The sequence below is a fragment of the Colletotrichum scovillei genome, assembly GCF_011075155.1.
Source record: "Colletotrichum scovillei strain TJNH1 chromosome Unknown Contig00003, whole genome shotgun sequence".
Taxonomy (NCBI): Eukaryota; Fungi; Ascomycota; class Sordariomycetes; order Glomerellales; family Glomerellaceae; genus Colletotrichum; species Colletotrichum scovillei.
Window position 1 is genome coordinate 4,217,750 of NW_023336261.1, and position 26,458 is coordinate 4,244,207.

At 54.5% G+C, this 26,458-nt stretch overlaps 8 protein-coding genes across 8 annotated transcripts; 4 read left to right on the forward strand and 4 right to left on the reverse strand.

Annotated features, from left to right (window-relative positions):
- Positions 1 to 80: 80 nt before the first annotated feature.
- HER10_EVM0008468 (uncharacterized protein) lies at positions 81 to 2,423 on the reverse strand. The gene is made up of 3 exons (XM_035477987.1): positions 1,955 to 2,423; positions 712 to 1,842; positions 81 to 662 (listed from the first exon to the last, which is right to left on the reverse strand). The coding sequence occupies exons 1-3, from the start codon at positions 2,007 to 2,009 to the stop codon at positions 475 to 477; spliced, it is 1,374 nt and encodes a 457-aa protein (XP_035336306.1). The 5' UTR covers positions 2,010 to 2,423; the 3' UTR covers positions 81 to 474.
- A 1,158-nt stretch (positions 2,424 to 3,581) lies between these two features.
- On the forward strand, positions 3,582 to 7,440 carry HER10_EVM0012020 (DNA polymerase family A). The gene is made up of 2 exons (XM_035481424.1): positions 3,582 to 3,925; positions 3,980 to 7,440. The coding sequence occupies exons 1-2, from the start codon at positions 3,751 to 3,753 to the stop codon at positions 7,258 to 7,260; spliced, it is 3,456 nt and encodes a 1,151-aa protein (XP_035336628.1). The 5' UTR covers positions 3,582 to 3,750; the 3' UTR covers positions 7,261 to 7,440.
- Positions 7,441 to 7,839: 399 nt separating this feature from the next.
- On the reverse strand, positions 7,840 to 10,083 carry HER10_EVM0007203 (ABC transporter; the record flags this gene model as incomplete). Its single annotated transcript, XM_035476767.1, has 5 exons — positions 7,840 to 8,463; positions 8,635 to 8,714; positions 8,770 to 9,217; positions 9,285 to 9,781; positions 9,846 to 10,083. The coding sequence occupies 5 exons, from the start codon at positions 10,081 to 10,083 to the stop codon at positions 7,840 to 7,842; spliced, it is 1,887 nt and encodes a 628-aa protein (XP_035336201.1).
- A 2,035-nt stretch (positions 10,084 to 12,118) lies between these two features.
- HER10_EVM0002956 (uncharacterized protein) lies at positions 12,119 to 15,785 on the reverse strand. The gene is made up of 4 exons (XM_035472647.1): positions 14,551 to 15,785; positions 13,430 to 14,389; positions 13,097 to 13,377; positions 12,119 to 13,046 (listed from the first exon to the last, which is right to left on the reverse strand). Exons 1-4 carry the CDS (start codon positions 14,764 to 14,766, stop codon positions 12,500 to 12,502), a joined length of 2,004 nt encoding a protein of 667 aa, XP_035335798.1. The 5' UTR covers positions 14,767 to 15,785; the 3' UTR covers positions 12,119 to 12,499.
- Positions 15,786 to 16,684: 899 nt separating this feature from the next.
- Positions 16,685 to 22,045, reverse strand: HER10_EVM0001284 (urea carboxylase). Its single transcript, XM_035471039.1, has 2 exons — positions 20,259 to 22,045; positions 16,685 to 20,209 (listed from the first exon to the last, which is right to left on the reverse strand). Exons 1-2 carry the CDS (start codon positions 20,456 to 20,458, stop codon positions 16,708 to 16,710), a joined length of 3,702 nt encoding a protein of 1,233 aa, XP_035335639.1. The 5' UTR covers positions 20,459 to 22,045; the 3' UTR covers positions 16,685 to 16,707.
- On the forward strand, positions 21,181 to 21,963 carry HER10_EVM0009028 (LamB/YcsF family protein; the record flags this gene model as incomplete). Its single annotated transcript, XM_035478530.1, has 1 exon — positions 21,181 to 21,963. One exon carries the CDS (start codon positions 21,181 to 21,183, stop codon positions 21,961 to 21,963), a length of 783 nt encoding a protein of 260 aa, XP_035336349.1.
- A 527-nt stretch (positions 22,046 to 22,572) lies between the features above and the next one.
- Positions 22,573 to 23,297, forward strand: HER10_EVM0007059 (uncharacterized protein; the record flags this gene model as incomplete). The annotated part of the gene is made up of 2 exons (XM_035476625.1): positions 22,573 to 23,079; positions 23,196 to 23,297. The coding sequence occupies 2 exons, from the start codon at positions 22,573 to 22,575 to the stop codon at positions 23,295 to 23,297; spliced, it is 609 nt and encodes a 202-aa protein (XP_035336184.1).
- A 1,082-nt stretch (positions 23,298 to 24,379) lies between these two features.
- HER10_EVM0007612 (uncharacterized protein) lies at positions 24,380 to 26,458 on the forward strand (the record flags this gene model as incomplete). The annotated part of the gene is made up of 1 exon (XM_035477164.1): positions 24,380 to 26,458. One exon carries the CDS (start codon positions 24,380 to 24,382, stop codon positions 26,456 to 26,458), a length of 2,079 nt encoding a protein of 692 aa, XP_035336234.1.

Here is a 26,458-nt window from a genome sequence, read left to right on the forward strand (position 1 = left end):
GGACACTTTTGGCCGGAGGTCATACCTAGTCTCGTCGGGAAAACATATTCCCTGAGGAAAGCATATTTGAATAAAGAGTCGTGACGAATGTAGATCTTTTGCACATGAATTTACCGCCCGTGGTCTGTTCTGACTCTTTCTTCAAGTAGGTTCATAGTGCTCAAGACTCGAGTAGTCAGGAAAATGGCTGAAATGGGCTGTCATTTCGCTTTTGCTGTCCCTAAACAGGTCTAAGGGCTCCTCCGCTCGCCCTCCGTGAGCGCAATGCTGGTTGAACGGGTATCACAAGAAATCAATGACCAGGCCCTCCCGATTTCCCCCAAACGCACTGTAAATGCTAAAACCACGCAACCCTATGCCCTCCCCTCCTGTGTGTGTTCGCCAAAGATGGATGTACTGCCCGTGACTCGAAGAAGGCAGTCCTGGGGGGATGTTAAAATAAGTAATGGTGTAGAAGAAAAGGAAAAAAAGTCTTTAGGCCCGCTGTTTCCCCTTGCGGCTTGCTGTCATCAACTTGAGCTCTAGAGGCCAGAAGCCCTTGGTCTTGCTTGTGTACTCGTTTCGGTCCTTGGTTTCGACTTTTTGTCGGCAGATCGGGCACTTATTCTTAGTGGCGTCGACGTTGAGTGCAGAGTGCAGGCACTCGGAACAGAAGAGGTGACCTGCTAAGCATTAGTGCGATTTCCCAGTATAGCGCAGGTTGGCACATACCGCAGTGTGTTACTGTCAACGCAGTGACATCGTCCATGCAGATGACACACTGGAAGGCTGAGAGCTTGACCCTGTTGTCTTCCTTGGGCACTTTCACCTCCTCCGACGCCTCATTAGGGCCTGCCAGATCAATAATGTCCTCATCCTTCTCCTTTCCCTTCTTCGATTCTTCCTTTTCCTCGGCAAAGGGGTCGTCGTCTATGACTAGAGTATTGGTTGCTGTCTGAGTGCGCGTGCCCTGGGGCTGTGATGTCCGCCGTCTTTTCGGGCCGACAGAACCTCGAGACGGTGCAGAGGAGGGCGCAGCTCTCTTTCGCGATGTGGGTGCCGCGATCTCCTCCGGTTCGGGGTCGTGGTCGGAACTGAGTATTGTGGAGGCTCTCCGGCGCGTCTGTACAGGCATTGTGGCTGGTAGTTCGTCGTCTGAGCTGACGAAAAGCGATTCTTCCACCTCGCTCTCGAAAGTAGTAGGATTTCCCGTCGGTGCAAGTCCTACAGGTGGCGCGGCGGGAGTGTTGTTGATGCTGTTTCTGGTGAAGAGGCGGTTTGGTCGCAGCGCCGTTTCTGGAGGGCAGCGATGGGGAGGGTTTTGTAGATTCGAGGACTGATTCGGTTGGTGGGTGCCTGGAAAGGCTTGAACTTGTTGAGGGTACGAGGATGGCGAGGAGAAGTTCCCATCAACCAGTGCCGAAAGGAACTCGTCACTGTTCAGGTCGTGGCCAGGCGTCTGCGGGGCGCCGTTAGGGAAAGGCGCTGTCGCGTCGAACTGCGAGAAATCCAGGTTGGCGGCAAAGTCTGAAAAAGAGGGTAAAGCTTGTAGGTGCTGGGTGTTGTCTGGTGTCAATATGCCCCAAGGGTTGACTGCGTGGTTACGAGACCGCTGTTGTTGCTGCTGTTGCTGAGTACCCGTGGTGGCGTTTAGAGGCCCTGAAGTCGTAGCCTGTGCGGGCTCTGAATCGTCGTCGAGCTCGATGGGTACCTGACTACTGCCGCCTCGTGCAGCACCCCCGTCCAGGTCTTGGAGGTGATTCACGGATTGACCAGAGGTCGGTCGAGTCGGCTGAGGCAGAGGAGGCGTGGGTAAAAACGGGATGAGGCCCGGCATGGGAGGAATTAGGAAGCGCCGGTCGTCTGCAGCGCGAAAGGAACAATGTCCAAGGTCAGAGACAAGAGGTTTGGGGATCCCAAGAAAGACAATGATTGATAGACAATGTGCATAGGGAACAAGAAGGCATCTAATTACCTGACAGGTATCTGCCGAAAGGAGAATGAAGGTCGCCAAAGGGGTTCTTCGCCATGTCGAAGTGACGAAGGGAAAGTGGTGGAGGGGAGCGACGAAGGCGGGATGACGGTTGGACGTCCTTGCTAGTGTCGTCAGGCCGTTTCGGGGTTTAGGCGTCGGTTCGGCGATTGATCTGTTGCTGACCAGTGGCAGCGGGCTGCTGTGGACGGGCAATTGCTCCGCGACCAGGACGTTCTGAATGGCAGCTGTGGCCGTGTGTGAATCAGGTCAGCAGGGCACTTCTTTTGCAGGTGCACTGGTGGCGACTGGATGGGACACTTGAGTTCTTCCAGGTTCTCAGCGGACTTACTCATGGGCCACCGGCACTAATTAGTATTTGTGATCCGCCAGGGTCAAATCTCAGAGGGGAAAAAAAATGAGAAGGGAAAAATTCAATAGTCCTCGGATCAGGATGTGTACACTACTAAGGGATGCCTCTGTAGCTGCCTCGGGATTCCCGATTGCGTCAAGTGGCAGACGCAGCGCTCGGGTCGTCAGTGGACAGAGGAGAAAACGCGACTCGAATAAGAAAAGAAACGATCTAGGTGGTCCTCTCCATCTGTGTCTGCCTCTGCTTTGGGATCTAGGCCGGTCCCGGCGTTGCACAACACGGCTACATGCAGCCAGTCGGTCACCCAGTGTCGGGCAGCTCTCGCACAGCGTTTTCACTCATTCATTGGTGTGATACGTCGCTGCGTTGTGATCCCAGTTCCAGACTGGCTGAGGGCCCGAGACTGGTGCGGCAAGCGCGACACAACACAGGTGGCCGCAACACACGGCACAGGTGCCAAGTGTATGCTTCTCCAGTCTCGAAAGTGAGCAGCTTGGATGAACTGTGCCTGGTTCATTTTACTACCACGTAGCATTATGGACTAGATACATGCCTGCCCAAGATAGAAAAAAACCCCGTTAGGAGGATTGTGACTGCCGGAGCGGGCCGGAGGTAATAGACCCACAGTGCCGACTAAAGTGGGGGCGACGGGCGGCGACTGTCTTCGGAATTCGACAATTTGATACCCAGGCAAAGGTAACTCAAGGCGTAGACGATGGTTTTCATGACTTAACTTCGCTGCTTCATCCCTTGATTTATGTGCTTACCTAGTAGACAGATGAATGCACCAATCTAGTTGCAAGAAATAAAGTCAACATCCAGGAATCCACTTGAATATGGATGATTGTGTGTATTTACAGTTGCTCTTGCGCTACTCGTCTTGATGTGTCTAAGCATGGAGGTCAGGTGCTGTAGCTAACTCTGCACAATAATCCTGATTGACTGTACGAATAGTGGTAAATTAAGATGTCAGATAGGATGAAGAGACAGTGTCCTTCGGGATGACAGACGAGATAGGAGACGCGATCCAACTGTCTTCGAAAGTGGGAACACTCCATTTTGAGGTCGCTTTCCATGGCCCAGGCAAGCGGGAGACCCTGAAAGCTCTCAAGGTGGGGGCGACCAGGTGAGCTGAGCAAAGCAGGCAATCCCAACGATGCCGATTGGCTGCCATCCTTGCAGCAGCACATGGACCCAAGCTAACGCGCCCCTCTTCCGCCCCCTATCGCGACGCCTATCGAAATGGTGACGGCAACTTTCGAGTTTTCGGCCTTGCTCCTTGTTCGTCGCTCATTCAGCGCCGCACCTCCCAGCTTCCGCGCATCCTCTTCTTCGCATCCAGGTCATGCTGCGCTACCATACATCGACAATACGCATCTAATACGCACCCGAACTCGCTGTGGCATGCTGCAAGGCCGATCCTGCGATGGTTGAGATTGCGAACCATGTACTGAGGAGTTCGACTGCGAGCTTCGTCCGCCTAGCCAGACACCATGCTTCCCGTCGCCTAGCATGGCGCTCTTACGTTCGGTGGCAATCCGCAATCGCTGCAGATGCCTCCAAGACAAGTGACATTGCAGAATCACAACAAAGTCTAGCTCGTACGATCATGCGCCTAACTAGATGTTTGCCTGGCCATTCGCTAACATTTGCAGTCCCGTCGCAAGCGCGCTTCAACGATATCGGTGTCCAGCACCTCAGCGCTCATGTGTATAAACAGCTCTTCCCCGATGGAAACCCCCCACCGCCTTCAGAACTCGTCGAACTATCGAAAGACCATTTGCGCCGGCATGATTTACTCGGCAAGAACACGGACAATAGCGACCCTATCGCCTTCGATTTACCAGAGCTCCAAGGACGCACATTGGACGAGCACTTCTACAAGCTGGCCGTCGATTCTGCCGAGCCGTACCTCTCTTTTGCCAAACAATTTGCGAGGGCGAGCGCACCGCCAAAACCGCGGAAATGGGTTCGCCGGAGTGGCTGGACCAAATACTATCCCGATGGCCGAACCGAGGCGGTCGATGCGCCCGACGAGTCGATGCTCTGTTTTGATACCGAAGTCATGTGGAAGGAAAGCTCGTTTGCCGTCATGGCTTGCGCCTCGAGCCCGACGGCATGGTACGCCTGGCTGTCCCCGTGGCTCCTGGGCGAATCGGAGTCTGATCGACACCTGATACCGTTGGGCGACCCGAACAAGGAGCGTATAATAGTAGGACACAATGTTGGATACGACAGGGCGAGGATACTAGAAGAGTACGACGTGAAGCAGACTCGCAACTCGTTCCTGGACACCATGTCGCTTCACGTCGCTGTGAACGGCATGTGCTCGCAGCAGAGGCCGACGTGGATGAAGCACAAAAAGAGTAGAGAGTTACGAGATAAAATCGCGAGCGAAACAGACGACGTCCAGCTTGCGGAACTTCTGGGCAACAGTGCCTTACGGCAAGAGGAGGAGGAGTTGTGGGTGGAACGAAGCTCGGTTAACTCACTCCGCGATGTGGCAAAATTCCACCTCGACGTCTCCATTGACAAGGCCGTTCGCGACGAGTTCGGCTCCCTCGACCGGGATGGCGTGTTGAGCAAGCTGGACAACCTCCTCGACTACTGCGCTGCAGACGTAGCCATCACTCATAGGGTGTACCAGATTGTATTTCCCAATTTCTTGGACACTTGCCCTCATCCCGTCAGCTTCGCGGCCCTGCGACACCTTTCGTCCGTCATTCTACCCGTCAACCAGACATGGGATGCCTACATTCACAATGCTGAGGCCACCTACCGAGAGCTTTCTGACGCCGTGCAGGAGCGTCTCATCGGGCTTACTGAGCAGGCTCTGGCAATCAAGGACGACCCCGAGAAATGGGGGAACGATCCATGGTTGAAGCAGCTGGACTGGTCCGGCCAGGAGATCAAGATGGTCAAGGGGAAAAAGAAGAATGACCCCCCACGGCCAGCCGCGAGACAAAAGAAGCCGGGCATGCCGAAGTGGTACAAGGACTTGTTTCCGAAGAACGATGCCCCCATTGCCATCTCTGTGCGTACCCGCATCGCGCCTATCCTACTCAAACTATCGTGGGATAACCACCCGTTGTTCTGGTCGGACAAGTATGGTTGGACGTTTAGAGTGGCCTTTGACGAAGCAGAGGCCTACGCGCAGAAGCAAATGATTGAGTGCGATTTCTCCGACTATGACGCCGATGCGGCACTACTGAAAGAAGAGGGCATCTTTTTTAAGCTCCCCCACAAGGACGGGCCCACGGCACGGTGCGTCAACCCGATGGCCAAAAGCTATCTCTCCTACTTTGAGAAGGGCACCTTGTCGTCAGAGTACGCATACGCCAAGGAGGCGCTGGAAATGAATGCGTCGTGTTCGTACTGGATCAGTGCTCGGGATCGCATCAGGTCACAGATGGTGGTGTACGAAGACGATCTGTCGGTCAACGGTGAGGATGCAAGCTCCAAGAAGGAGAAGAGCGCGGAGGAAGTCCAGGGCTACATCTTGCCTCAAATCATACCTATGGGTACCATTACGAGACGAGCCGTAGAGAACACATGGCTCACGGCAAGTAACGCGAAGAAGAACAGAGTCGGATCGGAGCTCAAGTCGATGGTGAAAGCACCACCGGGCTACTGCTTTGTCGGGGCCGATGTTGACTCGGAAGAGCTGTGGATTGCGAGTCTGGTCGGAGACGCAACGTTCAAACTGCATGGTGGCAACGCCATTGGATTCATGACTCTGGAGGGCACCAAAGCAGCCGGCACAGATCTCCACTCGCGGACAGCAGGCATTCTCGGCATCACGAGGAACGATGCCAAGGTCTTCAACTATGGCCGTATCTACGGTGCGGGCCTCAAGTTTGCTGGTCAGCTGTTGAGACAGTTCAATCCCAACCTGTCCGAGCAGGAGACAAACGCGACTGCGTCAAAACTATACGCTACGACGAAGGGTACAAAAACCAACAGATCAGTACTCAGCAAGCGGCCGTTCTGGCGCGGCGGGACTGAGTCGTTCTTGTTCAACAAGCTGGAGGAGTTTGCGGCCCAGGAGCGGCCGCGGACGTTCGTCCTTGGGGCCGGCATCACGGAGGCCTTGATGCGTAGATTTATCAACCAGAACGGCTACCTGACGTCGCGCATCAACTGGGCCGTCCAGTCATCTGGCGTCGACTACCTCCACCTCCTCATCGTCAGCATGGACTATCTCACTAGGCGGTTCAATATCGATGCCCGTCTCGCCATCACCGTCCATGATGAGATTCGATACCTTGTCAAAAACCACGACAAGTACCGTGCGGCGATGGCGCTGCAGGTAGCCAACGTCTGGACCAGGGCCATGTTCTCCCAGCAAGTGGGCATTAACGACCTGCCGCAGTCGGTGGCGTACTTCTCGGCCATCGACATTGACCATGTCCTCCGCAAGGAGGTCGACATGGACTGCATCACGCCGAGCCACAAGACACCGATCCCCCACGGCGAGAGCCTCGACATCACCACGCTGCTCTCCAAGGGCGCCGAAGCCCGCCTCGACCCCGCCATCGTGCCCGACCCCTCGCACGTGCCCAAGCTCGACGGCATCGAGTACACGCCTCGCACGCCCGTCATGGACACGCTCGAGGACAGGACGACGGCCGACACCTTTTTCCTCAAGGCGCAGATCGCCAGCAGCGAGGCCGAGTTGAGCCAGGTGCTCAAGGACAGGAGGACGGCGCTCAAGGCGCAGGAGGAGAAGATGACGACGCCCAAGCCGCCCCGGGCCAAGAAGGAGCGCAGCGTGTTGCCGTACCACTCGGACGCGAGGCTCGTGCCCACGATGACGGTCTCGGACGCGATCGGGAACAGGTTCTCGCGGTACGATGGGAAGAGCAAGTGGACGACGTGGCAGAAGGAGAAGGGCGTGGGCCGGTCGGGGCCCAGCTCTAGCTATAATGTACGATGAGAAAGTGGCGGCGATGATGGTGTTGTACGATGTTTGTAAATGCCTGGACGGCAACCTCTGTCTACTATGTATGTTACCAGAAGCTGGTGGTCTTTCAAAAAGTTTGGAGCTCGATTGGCTGGGAAGAAGCGAGTTGGTGTTTTGATGTTGGGTCCTGGCGTTGAGTTGTATATGGAGGGACGGCAACATTTCCGTTTGCGATGTCTGATACCAATCATATTTGTTTTACCTCACGATATCCATGCTCTATGTGTGTTCGTTCTCATTCCTCGCACTCCTTTGCCCCTGTGCCGAAGGATTTTTTTGGATTTTATTTTCAATTATTAAGACTTGCAAATTAAGTGATACAAACCGTCTAAACCAGATGGACGCCATGACCCCCACAAACAAACTGTTACGCTCCCCCCTTCATCTAAGCCCAACATAAAGAAACACTATAAGCCAGGCCTTTGCAAGCCGTCTAAAGCCAACTATGCCAGCATAAAAGACGGACAAGCCTAGCCCCCATGTACACACTTCCCGACCTTACACAAATTGTACGAGGTACGTGATAACCGACCAGCGGCGTGGGCACCCTTCTCAGTTCTTCTTGATCTTCAACACGATCCACGCCGCGATGCGGTATCCGATGACGATGGAAAGCATGATGCCCACGTCTCTGCCAAAGTGGTTCTCTGTGTACCCGTACGTATCGAGCACGCCCTGCCCGGCAATCTTGCACTCGCTCGCCAGCGGGGTCTGGTACATGCACTGGCACCCTTTCCCGCAGGTATATGTGCGGTGCCCGAACTCGTTGTGCATCATGCCCTCGAACACATACTTCTGGTAGTCCCAGTAGTGGAAGACGTACTTGTAAAACGAGTTGAGAATGGTGGGGGAGACCATGAAGCCGTTTACGCTCATCCAGAGGCCGTTTGCGAAGGCGACGAGCGCGAGGCTGATGACGAAGCTGGGGAAGAGGGAGACGAAGAAGACGACGAGGGACTCGGCGGCGAGCAGGTCGAGGAAGAGCCAGAGGACCCAGATGAAGAAGGCCGTGGCTGAGGGGCGGAAGTTGGAAAGCCAGTAGGAGATTACGGAGAAGATGAGGGCGATGAGGAAGAGGTAGGGGATACCGATGAAGAAGTTTGAGATGAGGAGAGCTGTTGGGCCGTAGAGACCGTTTTGGTGCTCCTTCACGTATTGGTCGCGGTCTTCGAGGAACTTTGAGTTGGTTTATGTTAGTTTTGGGTTTGTCAAGGGGGGTGAGGAGAGGTGCGTACGCTTGGGACTGCGGCGACTGCCATGAAGCTCATGAAGGCACCGCCAAAGAACTAGTATGATGGTCAGTGAAGCCCGGGAATCAGAGTTGATATGGACTATAGGGGTACTTACAATGGCATTGGTCAAGGGGATAATGGACTCCTGGTCAGTCGAAAGGCGAAGCCATACAGTACCCATCATGATAGCCAGACCTGATCCAGTCAGTACACCATCCTCGAAACACAAGCAAGAATCCAGATAACTCACCAGTGTACATGACAAACCGGATCCCGTACGCCACAACATCCCGATAACTCTTGATGAAGCTCCGGTGCAGCAACGTCAGCGCGAGACTCGGCAAGCCGGGCTTCTTCTCCGCCTGGTCGTCGTCTAGGGAATTGCTATTCTTCTCGGCATCGGCGATGGCGGCCCGCAGCTCCTTGGCCGGGCGCGACTCCTCCCAGGCGCCGTGCATCGCCTCGAGCCTCTGCGCCGCCTGGCGCTTGTCCTTGACGAAATCCGTGTTAACCATCTCGAGCACGTGCTCGGCCGGGTTCACCTGCGTGGGGATCGGCATGCCGAGGGACTCGTAGTAGGGGACGACGTTGTTGACGGGGCCAAAGTAGTGCGTCTTGCCGGCGGAGAGGAGGAGGAGCTTGTCAAAGAGGTTGAAGGTGGAGGTGGAGGGTTGGTGGATGGAGGCGATGACGATGAGCTGTCGGTGTGTTAGTATGCAAGGTTTTTCGTGGAAGCTGAATTAGAGGCAGATTGACTCGACTTACGTTGCTCCGCTTAGCCACCGTCTTGAGGTAACTGATCACCTCAAAACTCGCCGCAGAATCCAACCCGCTCGTCGGCTCGTCCAGGAACATGATCTTCGGGCTCGTGATAAGCTGGCTCGCCACACCAACACGCCTCTTCTGCCCGCCCGAGATGCCCTTGCGGATCGGCGTGCCGATGATGGTGTTGGCCTGCTCGTTGAGACCGAAAGCGTTGAGCAGGCCATCGATGCGCGCGAGGCGCTCGCTGGCGGGAAGCGAGGAGGTGCTGGAGAGGCGCGAGGTGAACAGCAAGGTCTCGCGGACGGTGAGCGAGCCGATGAGGGCGTCCTCCTGCTCCACGAAGCAGCTCATCTGGCGGAACTGGGAGCGCGAGGGCTTCGCGCCGTTGACGAGGACGGAGCCGGAGACCGAGGAGGCGTTTGTGGGGCGGCCTGCGAGGACGTTGAGGAGGGTTGTCTTGCCGCAGCCCGAGGGGCCCATGAGGGCGCAGATTTCTCCTGGAAAGTTGTGTGAGGATGGTATGTGACATGTGAGTAGAGTACAAGGAATTGCAAGACGTACCAGCCTCCACGATCCCGTTGACGTGGTCGACGATCTTCTTGGGCTGCTTCGTCACCCTGTCCTTGACGGTGACCTCCGTGCCCTCCCACGAGATGTTCTGGACGGTGGTGTTGAGCAGATGAGCGTCCACGGATCCCAGCATCTCAACATCGTGCTCGAAGAAGCTGTTGTTGTCGCCATGTGTCATGTTGGTGTGCTCCTTCTTCGCACCCGAGGCGTCGCTATCTCGAATCGTCATGGCGTTCTGTCCTTGTTTCTTTCTTGATGATGTTCCACCGAGAAACTGATGTAAGTCGATGCTCGAACAGGGAATCTAAGGGGGAAGTGCGTGTAATTCGAATGTTCAATAAACCACAATAAAAGGAAATCTTGATATATAAGAGTTATAATGAGACACAATTATGGTACAACCGGTCAGACAAGGAGGAAGGAAGGCAAGCGTTATATGAGATCCGATCCTTCCCCTCCACCCCTTCCTTCCTCCTTCAGAATCCTTATCTGGGGAACCGACATCCGCCAAGAGATGTAGCCTACCCGGCTCGCCAGGGACGGCTGTGCCGCCGCATCCACTGCTTGTATTGCTTCCACGTCGCAAGGTACGGAGTACGGATACCTGGTGTGTGGGTAGGTAAGCAACGGTAAACCGGGGTGCGGCCAGGCCGTTTGAGGCTGAACCAGATAATAGGCTTCATTCCTGCCGCACTAGTAATCGGCGACCATCATGTAAGACGTCTCTTTTAGCTCCCATGCCACACCCACAGATACCCCGGCTCTGCTCCGTAAGCCAAAGAAGGGGGAGAAAAAAAAAAGGAATGCGCCGAGGTAGGGGTGCGGCGCAAACACGCGTTGATAGTACCTTACACAATAAGCGATCTTGTGGTTGGAAGAGCCATGCAGCGCAACGACGGGTGCAGCAGCCGTACCTTGCCCACACATACTGCATGTACGATATAAGAGGTAGATGTGATTTCACTTACAAGACCCCTGTTGAGATCTCGAAAGAGGCTGCCTGGGCAGGGTGGGCCGGTATGTTCGGCAAGGATTCGACGTCGCCAGAAGTACGAAGGCTCTTTTGGGAAACCTCGACCGATGCGGACATCACTTGGCGAAAAGTCGTGGCAATGACGTCGAAATTAATCCCCGATGGAACCTTGAACGCTGCCTACGACGGGGGACACTTCATCTATCTCGCAGGACGTAGCCAGGTAAGGTAGCGTAGCCGTGGGGGCCGGTTATCTCCAAGCCGCGCCGGGTGGGTGTGATATGTCATGTTGTATCCATCTCACACGCGGGCCGGGGAGACATCTACAACGAGAGGAGGACTTCTTTCATCTGAGCTTCTGAAGATGTGGTAACCGGTAGGTGGTCCCCCCGACATCCCTTCCGCCCTGCCGCCAGCCGGTTCGCATCCATCCCGCATCTCTCCCGTGCTACCTCGACACCAAACAATCCTACACACAAAAACGAGGTTCCTGCCGACAGCCGAAGGGTAACACATGAACAAAACAGTCCAATCTCTAGCCTTTCGATAGCGTGGGAAAGCGTGGGAAACAAAAGACTAAAACTCAACGAAGCGCGGGTGATAGGGATAGGGAAACATCGAATGGTCCCCGAGATGAAGGGTGCGCTGGAGCAGAGTTCGGACGGGAAACTTGTGGGTATAGTAGGCAATTTAGTGGACGCCGAGAAGGGTGGCGACGGGTATCTGGAGTGGCGCTCCGCTAGTTTGCATTGAGACAGCACACACTCAGAGTACAGCGCATACATACAAAATGAGACAGCCTGCTTATTACTCTGCAGTCGGTGTGCATGCACAAGCGACCTCTACACTACAAATAATGTGGCTGCATCCAAGCCACGTGAGGCAATTGGACGAGTTTCATCGAGAATCTCATGGAGGGGTCTCATTTCTCGACGCCGCCTCAGAGGGCTGAGTTTAGGTTGTCCGAATGTGTGGCTGTCCGCCACTCCACGTCGCGATCCTCTGATGATGGTGTGTCGTCGTCGTAAAGAAGAATGGGGACTAGCTTAAAGAACGGGGTAGGACACCACCATCCTTGCTCTTCGCGATCCTTCAATGCTACGACATCTCCATTATGGACAGGCATTATTACAATATTAACTGGTGCCTGGAGTAGTGTGCATACAAAGCGGGGGCAACCAAGTCTTGGCTGACTCGAGATCTGGAATCTGACGATGGCTAGATCTTGAGAGGTGGCGGATCTCAATGGGACCGTGGGATCGAGCGATTGGAGATTTCCCGGCGGGCTTCTGGGGGCGTAGGGACCTCTGAAATTGAACTTCCGACTGAGGAGCCATGGGGAACCTCGAAATATGACAAAATTCTGCACACAGCTAACCTCTGATGCTGAAGCCTGGGATGCGCTCCAATGCTTTCCCGGTTGTAGATTAGAATGATATTGACAATCCATGGCGGCCCCATGCCGCCGCCTGTGTATTCTGAGCAGAGATATATGCCGTCCAGGCCAATATAAACAAGACAGATTTGTCTCTCACGGAGAACTCCTTTCAAACGCCCTCCACTGCTCGGCGTGCCTCCCGAGCTGGTATATATCGCCAATAAATCAACAAATCGCGTATCACGCCACGCTGTCCAGTCCTATATTCGCACGCACAAAAGACCTCCCCGAGCTCTAGCTAGGGAGGTTGTCGAGAGGCGGCATCGGTATCCCGCTCAACCCAGTCTCAATATCGTTCATAATCGTCTCGTCCGCCGCAATGCTGTTCATCACCTCGTCCTGCGTGAAACCCTGCCAGTACGTCGGGTTGATCTGCGACGCCTTCTTGGACCGGTAAATCTCCTGCGCGACGCCCTTGACCTGCCCGGAAGCGTTGCCTGCCGCCTTCCACACCGCCGAAAGCTTGTTGAGGGCGCCAATGTTGAGCCGAATCTGCTGTCGCAGGTCGTCGTCGTCGTGTGGGATGAAGAAGAGCGCCCACTTGCTCAAGTGGACGATCGAGGATAGCGTCACTACGCACGTGAAGAAGTGCGTGTGCGAGAGGAGAGGGACGCGGTGGGTGATCATTTTGCTGATCTCGGCAGCCGACGCAATCGTGTGATTTGTGTGCGAGTTGAACAAGTCTCCGGATGGAACCGGTCGGTGCGGTGCGCAAGATGTTACAGATCGTGTTGGCGAGGAGTCCAGTTGAGAGTGCGGTTGGTGAAGCATGATGGATGTCCTACATCAGGTTAATTCAACAATGCTCACATATCACAGGACGTCACATACGCGTTGGTCATCATGCTGGCCTGGAAAATCATCTCATCCGACTGCAGCTTCTGGTTCAGGGCGTCCCTCTTGGAAAGCGGCAAATGAAGCCTCCAGTTGGTCAGGAGGGCCTCGATGCGCCCGAGGTTCTCATCATCAGGGCCGTATATTGGCGGGACGCGCATGAACTTTCCAAGATTCCGGCCTGCGAGAATGCGGTACGCGAATGAGGAGAACTGCCTATCGTCGCCAGAAAAGTCTTGATCTTCCAGGTCCGTCAGGGTTAAGGGTGGCGGGATGCTCTGGTTCAAAATCTTAGCCTTTGGCCGCGACACAGGATAGTAAGCGACTCACCCCAGACAAATACTGGTGCTCCTCACACGGGAGGGCTGCATCGGCCGGGACATCAAACAGAAGAAAGTTGGTCTGCCGATGAACACCAGCCACCATGCCGTCTACAACGAACAAGTCCCACCACGTCCTCCGCCAGCTCTCCTCCAGCACGGGAATACCGCGCCCATACTGCGTCGCATACTCACGGGTATTCAGTCCAAGTTCGAGAGCGATACGCTCGGCGTCACCGAGCAAATTTCGAGCCTTTTCCTGCTCACAGCTGCCGTCGAGGCCTACGATTAGAAGGATCAGGGCTTGCACAAAGAAGCCGTCCCTCCGAGTTGTTGGATCTTGGACCAGACGCAATGCCTCATCCAGGAAGCCAGCCCGCGCAGGCCCCACATCGAGGAAGAGAGCTCCAACCCACCGAATGGCAGCCAGGAGAGGCTCCATGTTGGTGTCTCTCATAATACGGAGCAGCCATTCTTTAGGTAGGGCAAACGGGTGCGAGGCATAGAAATGGTGGTAAAAGGAGTCGAGACATCGCTCAGCCAAGGTAGGCACGGGGACTTGCGCAGGTACACCAGGCTGAGATTGGCCCAGGGCCAGCTGGGTCGAGTTGAAGCCGATGGCAGCACCGAAAGACCGATAGAGCTGCAGATTTGAAAAGTTGGGCGTCGCGGCAAAGGTGGTGCTGGGCGTGTCTGGGAGCACGACGCCCGGAGTATTAAATGCCATTCCGTTCTGCATCGTCGTGGGGACTGAAGTGCCGTTTGCGCCAAGTAGCATTGGACAGCTGTTGTCGCCGACGCCTACGGTGGAAGTGGGGGAAGAAGACCGCGCTCTCTTGTTCGGATTGGCGGTATTATTCCTCCTCGGGCCCTTGTAGCCGCGCCGCGAAGCGACGTAGACGCACTCGGACTGGGAGCCCAGGCATCGCGAGCACGGGTTCTGGCCGTCACACTTGAGATGCTTGCTGCGCTGTTACAGAATAAGATTGAGGTCAGTCTTGGTCTCACTAGGGGTACTCTCACGCCAAAGAGGGTGGTGCCCGTCTCGTCGTCGCCGTCGCCGCCGCAGCCAATGAGGAGTAGCGAGAGACGACGACGGGGACCCTGAGCTGACATGGAGGGGCGACTTACGCAGGCGAGACATGCAGCGGGGACCGCTACAACGGGAGGCTGTTGCCCTTGGGATCGGGATTCACTGGTCGCCGAGGAGGATGCGTTTGGCGAGTCGCGGTCGACTGGTGACTCGGAGTCGGGCACCATGGCCAGATGGTTCGGGGACCCGTTGCTGTGTGTGCTGTGCGTGCTCCCCGGGGCAGGTGGGACTTCGGGCGACAGCGAGGATTGCATGTCGAAGACTATTCTTCAGGTCTGTTGATTGCGGCCGATTGCCGTGGGCACACCGGGATTCGTTACTACTCGATTGTGAATTGTGTCGATGTTCCCTCTCCGTGTCTGTCTCAATCTTTGGCCTCTGGTAAGGCGCGGGAAGTAAATGGGTGGTTGCAGGAGGGAGAGAAAACGCTTGGTCGGCGACAAAGAAGGTGCCAGAGGGTGTATTAGTATCCCGTTGGTAGCGAGGACCAGGGAGAGCAGAATGTTTGTGACCTCTGGCCACCTCCAAACCATCGACCGGGAGGCAGCAAGAAAAGAGCTGCGGCGCACGGATCCGGTGGGTTGAACCTGTCAAGAGGTGCCTGAACGTCCTGGAGTCTGGACTGTCTGGGAGCCCTGGACCCCTCCACGCAAGTAGGGGGTTGAGGTAGCCAATTGAAAAGCCAATTGGACCAAATCTTGAGCTGCCCGCGGTGGCTGAGGCGTCGACTTGTGTGCTATGTGCCGTCTTTGTTAGTGTTGGATTGTCGTGGGACGGATGCGGGTAGGGATGAGGTCGTCGTTGGTGGCTTGCACCAAGGTTTCCTTTTGGTGGTGTTTGGTGGTTGGCTGGCTGATGTATCCGTAATGGAAGTGTAAGCCTCGCCTTCCAAGGCACTGGAAGTGTCAAATGTTTGTCAAGTGGAGACCAAATTCGGGACCGAAATCAATTCGGGGAAGCGGGCCCTGGCTTGAGGTCCTGTGGAGGAGAGACAAAAGGCAGGAGTCAAAGACGCAAGGTGCAGGTGCTGATCGTCGCTGCGTGTTTTGAGTGTAAGGTATCCCTTTGACGCAATAGAGGAGGCGAAGATTAATACCTGGCAAATCCAGAAACCATCACGGATTCCAAGGTGGTCCGGATCGAGAGTTTGACATCCACTTATACAAACCTGAGCAGCTGTGCGCTTTCTTCAATGGCCGGCAATGTCAATGGTGGGCGGTTGTCGGCCACCACGCCGCGACAGGTGGCAGCCACCTCAGTCCGTGCAGCTCTGACTTGTGCAGTGCGGATCTCGGCCTTCCTCACCAAGTGACTATCGGCCATCAACATCGGCTCAGCCCTACAGCCCATGGATCAGACGCCATGATCTCCCGGCTTGACCCGCATTATTGACCTTGCCTTGTAAGTTGTTGACTAGCATGTGCAGAAGCGGCAGCGTGAATGAAGTCAGACGTAAATTGCCTGATCACACGACGTGTCTCAATCTGCACCCATTGATGCCGTTAGGGATGCCTGGGGTCGGCAGTACACCGGGTTCTCGCCATCTTCTCTCTATCATCTCATAGTTGTATCGACCTAGATCGCCCGAGCACAACCAAGGGAGCATCGAGATCCGACCATTTCGTACACGGCGGTATACTTTCCAGCTTCCTGGTTGACGCATGACGAATCCTTTCCGGCCGGCCACTCAAATGTTCTCCGCTTCGAGATGAAATGCAAGGGCCGTTTCGGAGCCTTCTGAGATGTGCAACCTAACCCGGAACCCAATTTTCCCCCGCCGGACCGACAGCTTTACGGACACATACTTCCAATGGGGAAGATAGCTTGTGCGGGGGGTGGTGCCAGGATGCTCCCGGGTCTGCGATGCAATGGTGCACTTACCAACGGTGCAGAAGAAAAAGGGAAAACACGGGTGACGAGTTTCCTCGTTCTACCTCTTCAATGCTCTCTTATTTGCTCAACCTCAAGCGGGGCCTAGAGTCCGGTAGCGGCAATCGGTCGGCCCCGAGAAAGTGGGTCACAAACCCCGGCGGGCCGTCGGGTCTGGGTCAATTCATCACCCCATGCCAAGATGAATGGAGTCATATTACATTCGGCAGTCATGAGTCACGATAAATAAAAGGAGGCTTGATTTGGTCATTGACAGCGTGAAATTCAGCAGCTCAGGATCGTCGTAACTCAGCATACATACTAGGCTAAGAAGCCTTCTTGCCCACTATGATTGGCATCCCTGGACTGACGACAGTCCCTGGCGGCCGTGGAATCTTCGTCACGACTGCCCCGACATGAGAGTCTGGAACAATCACCTTGATTTCCATCTTCATCGCCTCCAAAATCGCCACCGCCTGCTTCGCCTCAAGCACGTCCCCGACTTCTACCAGAACTTTCCAAACGTTGGCGTTCATGGGCGACTCGATAGCCACAGCATCTGCTGATGCATCGTCCCCGCCCCCTTCACTTTGTTCCAACAGAGCCGCATCCTTGGCGGCAGTCCATTCACCAAAGAGCCGCTGTTCGAGCTCTCCCATTTCCTTGGCAGCGGCGTCCTGACGCTGCCGCCATTCTTGATGTGCGGGATCGCGGGCTGCAGTGTCAAACTTGGCAATATACTCGTCCATGCTGATGGTCTCATCGGAGATGTTGAACACATATCTACCGGCTTCAAAGTCTCGTTCTACTTGGTCAAATTCTTCCTTGGACACCTCGTGGAACCTAACGATATCGAAATTGTTGAACAACCAAGGTCGCGTCGGAGAAAAGCCGGCTCGAGTGCCCATCATATCCCACGTACCCAACGTGCGGCCCATGAGCTGGTAGCCGCCTGGTGAGGCCACGGGATAAACGACAAGCAGAGACCCACCGAGTGCGACTGAGCCGCTCGGAGTGTACGCGCGATTAGGGTTGTATTTCTGCCCCGTGAATACGTACTTGGGGTCGAGCGGAAACATGACAGGGGTTCCGAGGAAGAAGCCGACTGCAACTGTGAGCCAGGGTGTCTTGAGCAGTGAGTCAAATACGTCGCGACGAGTCTCCAATGCGTTGTTCTTCCGCAAATACTCGACGTTGTCTGGTAGGTAGGCAGCAGTTGGCCGAACGCTCTCCATGTATCTTTCTGTCGCTTCTGTGATGGTGGGGTGGTCAACATAAAGCGGCAGGTTGACTTCGCGAACGGGCACCTTGATGCCAACAATCTCTTCGATACTCTCGTCTTGCTCAACCAAGCTTTGTAGCAGCTCGGATTGAGATATCTGTAGCGGGTCGTAGTGCACTGTGAGGGTAGCGAGGTTCGGCTCACAACGCACGCTCGCAAGGTTGCGCGCCGCAAGCTTTTCCTCGAGAATATGGACGCAGACCGTGTTGCGCAGATCCGCAACTTGTTCACCATATTCTACTATGATGGAAGTGTCGCCACCTTGCCTGTAAGTGACGCGAGGATGATCTCCTTTCGATTCGGCCAGGTGCAATATTGAGCTTGTGGTCCGTGAGCCGAACTCCAACTTGAGCGGCACGATTTCGGCGTCATTACCGGCCACCAGAGCACCCAAAGACCTCAAGTAGGCCTCGTTTGTGTGTTTAATCTTCATGGCATCCTCAAAGGAAACCAGCCGCAACTGAACGCTGTCGCCCGACTTCAGTTGACCAACTTTCCACATCTCGGCTGAGCAGATGGTGACCGCGCAAGCAAACCCGCCGAGGTCCGGGCGGTCGCGGGAAAAGATGATGGGAAACTCCCCGGTCCAGTTGACACCGCCGTTGGGATACCCGTAGTCGAAGACGTTTGATGGATGAGATCCGCCTCCCCCGCCGGTGGTGCGTGCCCACTTTAGTCGTGGACCCTCTAGTCGAATGCCACTGCGACTACTATTGTGGCTGACGGTCCACTCAGAGTTGGTGATTGTTGCCATGCCCTCGGGGGTCAGTATGTCTTCCGAGCCATACGGACCATTAAGGCAGAATATCTCCGAGTGCCCATAGTCAGGGATTGCCTTTTGTGGTAAAGAAAAGGGTGTGGCTGCCGCTGCCCAGCTTGCTGTCCCAGGGGCAAGGGCGAGAATATCGTTGATCTGCAACTTACGGCCCTGAAGACCGCCGAACGCGAGCTCTGGCGCCGTTGACTTGGAACCGAGATAAAGAGGTATGTCTGGGAAGCCTCCTTTAACTGCGAGGTAGGTCCGAAGGCCGTCACCTGTGACGTTGCCAATTTTGAGCGTCTGCCCCTGTTGCACGAGGATTCGGGACCACATCGGCTGGCGCTTGCCGTCAACACTGACGGGAACTTGGGCGCCACACACGGCCACCACGGCCGATTCATGGAACAGGAGTTCCGGACCAGACATTGCTATTTCGAGGACCTCGACTTGAGCGTCATTGCCAACGAGAATATTTGCTGCCCGACTACTCAAATCATCCATCGGTCCGCCGGGAGGCACGCCGTGTCCGATCGTTGGTCTCCCAGGGTAATCCTGAACCGTAGTGAAGACACCAGGGTTGAGTACTTGTAAGGCGCATACCTTTGCCTTGAAAGTGGGTAGGAAAGAGGTGAGCGTATCGCCCTTGGTGAACTCGTCAGAATGTAGTACCTGTGAGAGGTACTGCAAGTTCGTCTGTGTACCTTGCAAAACAGTTTGATCCAGAGCGGTTAGCATCTTCTCCTGCGCCTCAGCTCGACCGTCATTGCTGTGTACCATGACTTTTGCGACCAAAGGGTCGTAGAGGGGTGTGATTTGCTGGCCGCTCTTCACCCATGTGTCCACCCGGATACCATCGCCCTTGGGCCAGCTGACATGCTGTAGAAGGCCCGGGCTAGGAGCAAAGTTGAGCAGGGGTACTTCAGCATATACTCGGACCTCGATGGCCGCACCGTTCGGCTGTGCTTGTGGGAGACTTCGTAGCTCGTCCGTGGGAATGCCGAGCTGACCGGCGTGCTCGTAGTCGGCTTGCTGCAGCATCAAGTGAACCAGATCAACCCCATAGCACATTTCTGTGATGCCGTGTTCGACCTGGAGACGCGTGTTCATCTCGAGGAAAAAGAAATCGGCCGTTTCATCGTCGACCAAGAATTCGACAGTGCCGGCACTCTTGTACTTGAGTTGTGAGGCGTAGTCGACTGCCGCCCGGAGCATCTTCTCACGGAGACCTGGCGTTCGCGCAACGAACGGACTAGGGCACTCTTCAACCACTTTCTGGTGACGTCGTTGGAGAGAACATTCCCTCTCCCCGAATGCAACCACTTGCTCGCCGTTTCCAAAGACTTGCACCTCGACGTGTCGGGATCGAGGATAATACTTCTCCAGAAAGACGCCGCTGTTCTTGAACAGAGCGCCCGCGCGACTCTCGACTGTGGCAAATGCTTTTGGGATATCATCGTCGTTGTGGCATATCTGCAGGCCCATACCGCCGCCTCCTCCGGTGGCTTTCAGCATGACCGGGAAACCAAGCTTTTTGGCCCCCTCTATGGCCTCCTGGGTCGATGGAATTAATGAAGTACCGGGGATGACGGGGACTTTTACGGCCTCAGCAATGGCTCTCGCTTCATGCTTCAGGCCCATGGCCTTGATGGAAGCGGATGAAGGGCCCATAAAGATCTTGCCTGCAGTCGTGACGGCGTCGGCAAAGTCGGCGTTCTCGCTAAGGAATCCATATCCGGGGAACACAGCATCGGCGCCGCTGCGTTTGCAGATTTCTAGAATGGCGTCTCTGATGTGGCTGTTAGAAGCATAATGACAACTATATCGGGGTCACCCACCCATCTGTATAAGTGTCGCTACCCCGCAGCGCGATCGCCTCGTCGGCCAGCAAGGCATGTAGTGATGTTGTGTCGGCGTCCGTATAGATGGCAATGCTGTGGACACCGAGCTCACGGCAAGCCTTGATGCAGCGAACAGCAATCTCGCCACGATTGGCCACCAGGACCTTCTTAATGCTGCGAAGTGGCCTGGAATGCATAGCTTCGTTGAGGTGTCAGCGACAATTTGGACGCGGTCAGAGGGCACATGGAGGGGTAGACCATACGAAGTTGGGTTCGTGGCCCCCAGTATATCAATCAGTCCATTCCGTTCGTCCGCATGTTAGTGATTCGAGGCAAGACGCGCCCACACCGGGCCGGTGGCTACCCTGAATGCCTTTCATGTCGTTACCCCAACAGCTATCCAGGAGAGGGGAACGCATCCAGTAGCATTGCCGGAGTACCGGGTTGAGATAAGGGATCATCGGCGAAGCGCATGAAGGTTTGTCGGGTGGAGGTCCCGGTAGGCTGTGGTAGGTTTCTGGTAAGATGATTGCCCTCTTTGCTCAGTTGACGTCGTTGGTCTGTACCTCAAAGGGTGTGGACGGCAGATGCAGTAGACCCCGCATCGTACCAATTGATGGGGTCACAATGGGCATCCATTACTATCAGGAACCCCTGTCGGCGGAGTTCAGTGATAAGGACCACCTGATCCAGCATACCCCAAGACGTCCCTTTGGAGTAATGGACCCCAAACGTCTACCCCAACGGTAGAGTACCATCCATCTCTCATTTCGACTGTAGAAGCGTTCTTATTAGACGACATTGAGGCAGCAAAGACAAGATGCCTCCTTTACGCTTACTCCATCGTCTCCCGTTACGTCATACGGTTTCCCGAAGGTCAAACCTCCCTGGACATCGCCCGTTATCCCAACACTTCAGAATGGCCTCAGGACTGGCGCGCAAATACGAGATCAACGCCGACATGGGCGAAGGCTTCGGCCGCTGGAAGATGGGCCCGGACGAGGAACTGATGCCTTACATCGACGCCGCCAATATTGCGTGCGGATACCATGCCGGCGACCCTTCCATCATGCTCAAGACAGTTCGCCTGTGCAAGAAGCATGGCGTCAAGGCCGGAGCGCACCCGGGATTGCAAGACATGTTTGGCTTCGGTCGCAGAAAGATCGAGATCGACCCCAAAGACATGTACGCCATGGTGCTATACCAGGTCGGCGCCCTCAAAGCCATACTCAATTCGGAGGGCGTCGAGTTATCCCATATCAAGCCTCACGGGGAGCTCTTCTTCTATATGCAAAGAGACGAGACCATCATGAGAGCTGTTTTGGAAGCTTGCGCCACGTTTGGGGACAACATCCCAGTCTACGCATCGCAAAACGCTACACAAGAAGCCATGTGCAAGGAGCTGGGCATCCCGTTCCAAGGGGAGGTCTACGTCGACATTGATTACTCTCCAGAAGGGAAGCTCATACCAGTGGCGCAGTCCAAGGTGGCTACACCAGAATTGTGCTACGAGAGGGCCTTGTCTGCATCATTGAAGGACGAGGGCAAGGATAACAGCGGCGGGACCTTTAGCTTTGGGTTTGAGGGAAAGCCATTCAGCATCTGCGTGCACTCCGATCATCCGACGGTGCTTCAGAATGTTACGGGTGTACGCAAGGCAGTCGACGAGGCGAATAAGCAGAGGTTCCCTGATGCTGCATAGTAGTTGTTTGCCGATACGAGTGTAATAAATACAGCCGCTGACTTGCATGGCTACGTTGCGAGGGCGACGTCCCATCGTCAGGGAGGCCAGAGTGCCGTTTATGCGAGGGTGATGAATCTAGCTCGTGTGAATGTTATTGTAGTGTAGTGTAGGGTCCGTCTTGAGATACCTAGTCAATATCAACATGCCAGCCATCTGATTCAAAAGCTTTGGGTTTGAAGGTGCTGCGAAATTGTGAAGAAATTGTTTCCCAGAGAAGGTGAATCATGATCTTTCCGGAAGTCAAGCCAAGGGCCCAAGCCCGATGTGGTGGCCAGAGAAAATAATCCTCCAGGCAAGCGCAGTAAGGCAATGGATAGGTACGGGAAGGAACCTGCCTAAGGTAGTCACTCTGATTAGATGTGCCTGCCTGACCGCCTGGAATCGCGTACAAAATTCGGAAAGACAGGCCGACTCGGCCCACGCTCCTGCTTCTCCTACGGTATTCATCCGCCTTCCCTCAGAATATTTCACACAACCTCACATCTCCTCACTTCTGCAACAGCACACCAGCACACCAGCACACCAGCACACCAGCACACGCATCCACACATCCTCTCAGAAGAAGTCATGGACTCCCAAGGCAGCCAATCGACGAAGAAGCGGAGACTGGATGATGGAAACGAAGCTAGTCAAGCCGGAAAAGATGGCGGCAGTTCACTCGGCTTGTCTCGGGGTGGTTTCCGCCCTCGGACCATCGAGTTCGACCATGAAGCCTCCTGCAGTGAGTCCGTATCTCACTTCACACTCGAGATCTGGGCGACGGATGCAGAAGGTGTTGAGCATAAAATTGGGAATATTCGGGACGGCAGGAAGTACACTGGAGCCGAGAAAGTCAAGGTCATCGCAAAGGACGGCGACACCCCGCAGTTGGCGGACCCCAGTTATTTGCAAGTATTCGAACGCCAGGAGGAGGAGAAGGCTCGCCAAGAGGAGAAGAAGGCTCTTCGAGAGAAAACACTTGCCCTTGAGGCTCTTCAAGCGAGAAGAAGGGCCCTGCAAGAGAGTGAGAGAGCCCTCCAGTATGAGGAAGATGCTCTCCAGGAGAAGATCAAGTTTCTCCAAGAGAAGCAGACTGTTCGGGGGGGAAGAAGACTCTTTAGGCGAGGTAACCACCTCGAACACCTGGAATAGGAAGAGCAATCTTGCTAGGTGCGGAAGACTCACTCGCATGCGGAATAGAACAGCCACAGAGCCATGTCGAGTCTGAGCCCTGGGTGGTCATGATGATCAGCGATGCGGATGCCAAGGTTTGGCACTCTCATACACCAACTCCTGCTCCAGGAGTTTGGTAATATCCTGCTGAGGAGGAATTCAGATTTGTTGAGGAAACGGCGACATCAAGAGTGGTTAGAGTGTTGAACAACACCCGTTCTTCAGATCTGCTTAGGCCCTATTTCATAAAAACAATGTTCCCTTCCAATTTTCTTACAGACATTTCGTGAATTGTCCCAGGCCGACTCCTGTAAGTACGTGACATGTTTACAACCATGTGTGAGTATCGTAGTCATACAACGACATCAAGTGTGTGCAGACGCAACGCTATACTTCTCACCCAAGATCGTTTCAAGTGCAGCCTTATTTTTATCTACCAATGTCCGTATGGGTGATGTGAGAGCCCATAACTGTAGGGAAATCAGGCCCATCTATTAAGATCCACCACATTATAAGGTGACGGGACTGTGATACGGGGTTAACACGAGTGAACTCCTCCTGCTATCACTGGAATTGAGAACAATTATTTCAAATGCAATGCGATTTTACAGAATCATCTATGGCGTGATGTGACGAGACTGAGCATGTCTTGATGCTGACAAGGTCCAAGTACTCCGTAGTGCACAGAGCCGTTGGAAAATAAGCTCAAGAGGAACGGGCCGATCCGATGAACATGCAGTCAGTGCAGACCGCTGTCAACATTGCGCTGACCTGCATCCCTCCCAAAAGCTAATTACTTAGCGGTGCATGTCTATTTACATGCAACGTACACTTTCCGTCAACTCAAGTACTGGCCGGTACATTATAGACACGTCTGCCACCTTGGAGAGCCGATGATGAAAGGAGCTAAGGAATCGATTGAGTAGTCTTCCTTTGTCCAGCCCAGAGCAGGGAGCCCAGGCCCTCATGTCCTTCCATCGACTGAGACACCCAAAGAGAAGGTACTCACCTCCAGGGACCGGTTTAGGTGCTCAGCTTTCCGTCGAGTTCTTTCCGAAAAAGGCAAGTATCTGTGATACTGGGTGGACCATTGCGCTTCCTCCCGTTAGGCACCTTGCTCCAAATCCCTGGCTTACCATATCACTCCATTAACGTGCCTCAATTAGTACATCCCACAATACCAGAACGCCAGACCATCAGACTATCGAAACACGACGAAAACATGGCGACGCCGAGCCTTGAAATACCGGCGGAATGGAAGAATGAGATCGACAAGCTCTCGAGATGGTATGGGAGCGATGAAAGATATTCGGTCGCTCACGTGCAGTCACCTCCCTCAACCGACGACGGTAGTTGGGTGGCCTTGGTCTTGCATATCATAGGCATGAGGGCGAGCGGAGATAATGGTATCTTGTCCAGGTACCTCGTCGGTTCGCTCCAAAAGGAAGAGGTGTCAAAACGCGAATGGGACAGCGCTGGATATTTCGTGGGAATAAGACCCGCGGTGGCAAGATACGGTGGTATCGGATTGGCCTCGAACTTTGATCTCAGATACAAACTGATCATCATTGATGCCGATCACTCCAAGAGTGTCGACTATGCCGTCTCGCTGGTCAAGTTGTCCCTCCTCGCGAAGACCGAAGAGACGACTATTTTGCGCTTCGTCTGGTTGTCATCTGCCCCCCTTAACAAAGATTTAGGCAGGATGCTCGCCGTTGCAACCAACAGCTCAGAGACTCCCGTCACAGCTTTTCGATTGAAACAGCGGACCAATTCGCCAAATTTGTCAAATTTGAGATGGATTCAATACAAAGCAAGCGACGGGGAGTACCCGGACGCTGTGATGGAAGCTATTGCTCCAGAGTATGCGATGGTTCAGGAACACAAGACAACAAGAACGATAGCCTTCTGGGACGGAGACTCCGAGTGGAAGCGGCATCATCTGAGACGAACGCTCCTAGCGGCCGCTCGGAAGCACTTCGCTAACGAGAAGGATACCAGATCAATCTATATCACCCCCGGTTTGATGGGAAGATCGTTGAACGATGCCAAGAACGCGTACCATTTGGTTCTTCTCAATAGCGAGATAAAGGAGGTATTCGACACAAAGACGTCGCATGTGGTTCGGAAGAGGGTGGCGATGTCGAGGGCTCAGATGCTGACTCAAATAACTTGCGCCTTGGATAAGGATGTTGAGCAGGCGGATAGAACCATCCATGCCCAAGTGGCACTGCAGGACATCCTCGATGCGGAACCTAAAAGGGAATTCGAAGATATTCACCTTCCGGTATTCATCATCTATGTGATGAACGAATGTCCCAACATTGACATCGACCGTCTTCGTGTTTGCTTCGTTTCCAAGGAGCCGGCATTCGCTGAGGCTATCCGTCGGCTTTATGTGTTGGGGCTCATCTACTACGGCATGGATGGAATCAGTGTACATCTCAACATTTCCCAGGCCCGGAAGACTCTTGACTTCTTATCAATCACGGGAAACGACTTGTCAGTAGCCTGCTTTCTGAGCTGCATAACAGAGGACACGCCCGCCACGGCGCGGTCCGCGATAATCGACATTGCGGCTATTGTGCTCACGTGCCACGCTTTGAATCCTTTCTTCATCATTTCACCCGATCACTTTGCCGACGAAGATTCCATCAACGGGCTATTGCAGCGGCATTGCATAGACGTGCCAAGCGATGTTATCAAGAGTGGCGCCATGTGGTTGGCTTTGGCTATCTTTCGCCAATACGAAGAGGAGTGGCATACTGACATGGGTTTTATCAAATTCGAGGATGGGACGCTTACTCTTTCGTCCAATACATGCCGCAAAATCGGTCACCGTGCAAGAACGATCGGGAATCGTGTTAACAACTTGATCCCGGAGGCTCAGGACAACGCATCAGAAGCGACGCTCGGAATTTCTCATGAAGACGTGAGAGAAATTCAAAGGTGCATGGTTCGTGCTTGGGCACACAACGTCCTTCTCCCCGACGGCAGAGGTGGCCTGGACAGCATCTTTTCTGGGACCTCAATCAAGCTAGTTCCCGACCAATGTTTGCGACTTCCTCAGGACGCGCCACTACACGTACTCAGCTTTGGATTCGCTTTGTTTGAAACGGAGTACTATGCTTGGCTTCCGACGGTCATACCGGAACAGGTCCTGTTCGATACCTTTGGCGAAATGGGCTGTGATATGACGGACTTTGCTACGGTCTATTTTGGGGAGTATGTTTGGGAGAACGATGAGGATAATTCGGAAGGCTCGCTGGAGGACGAAGCGGATCAAAGCAACGAAGCATAG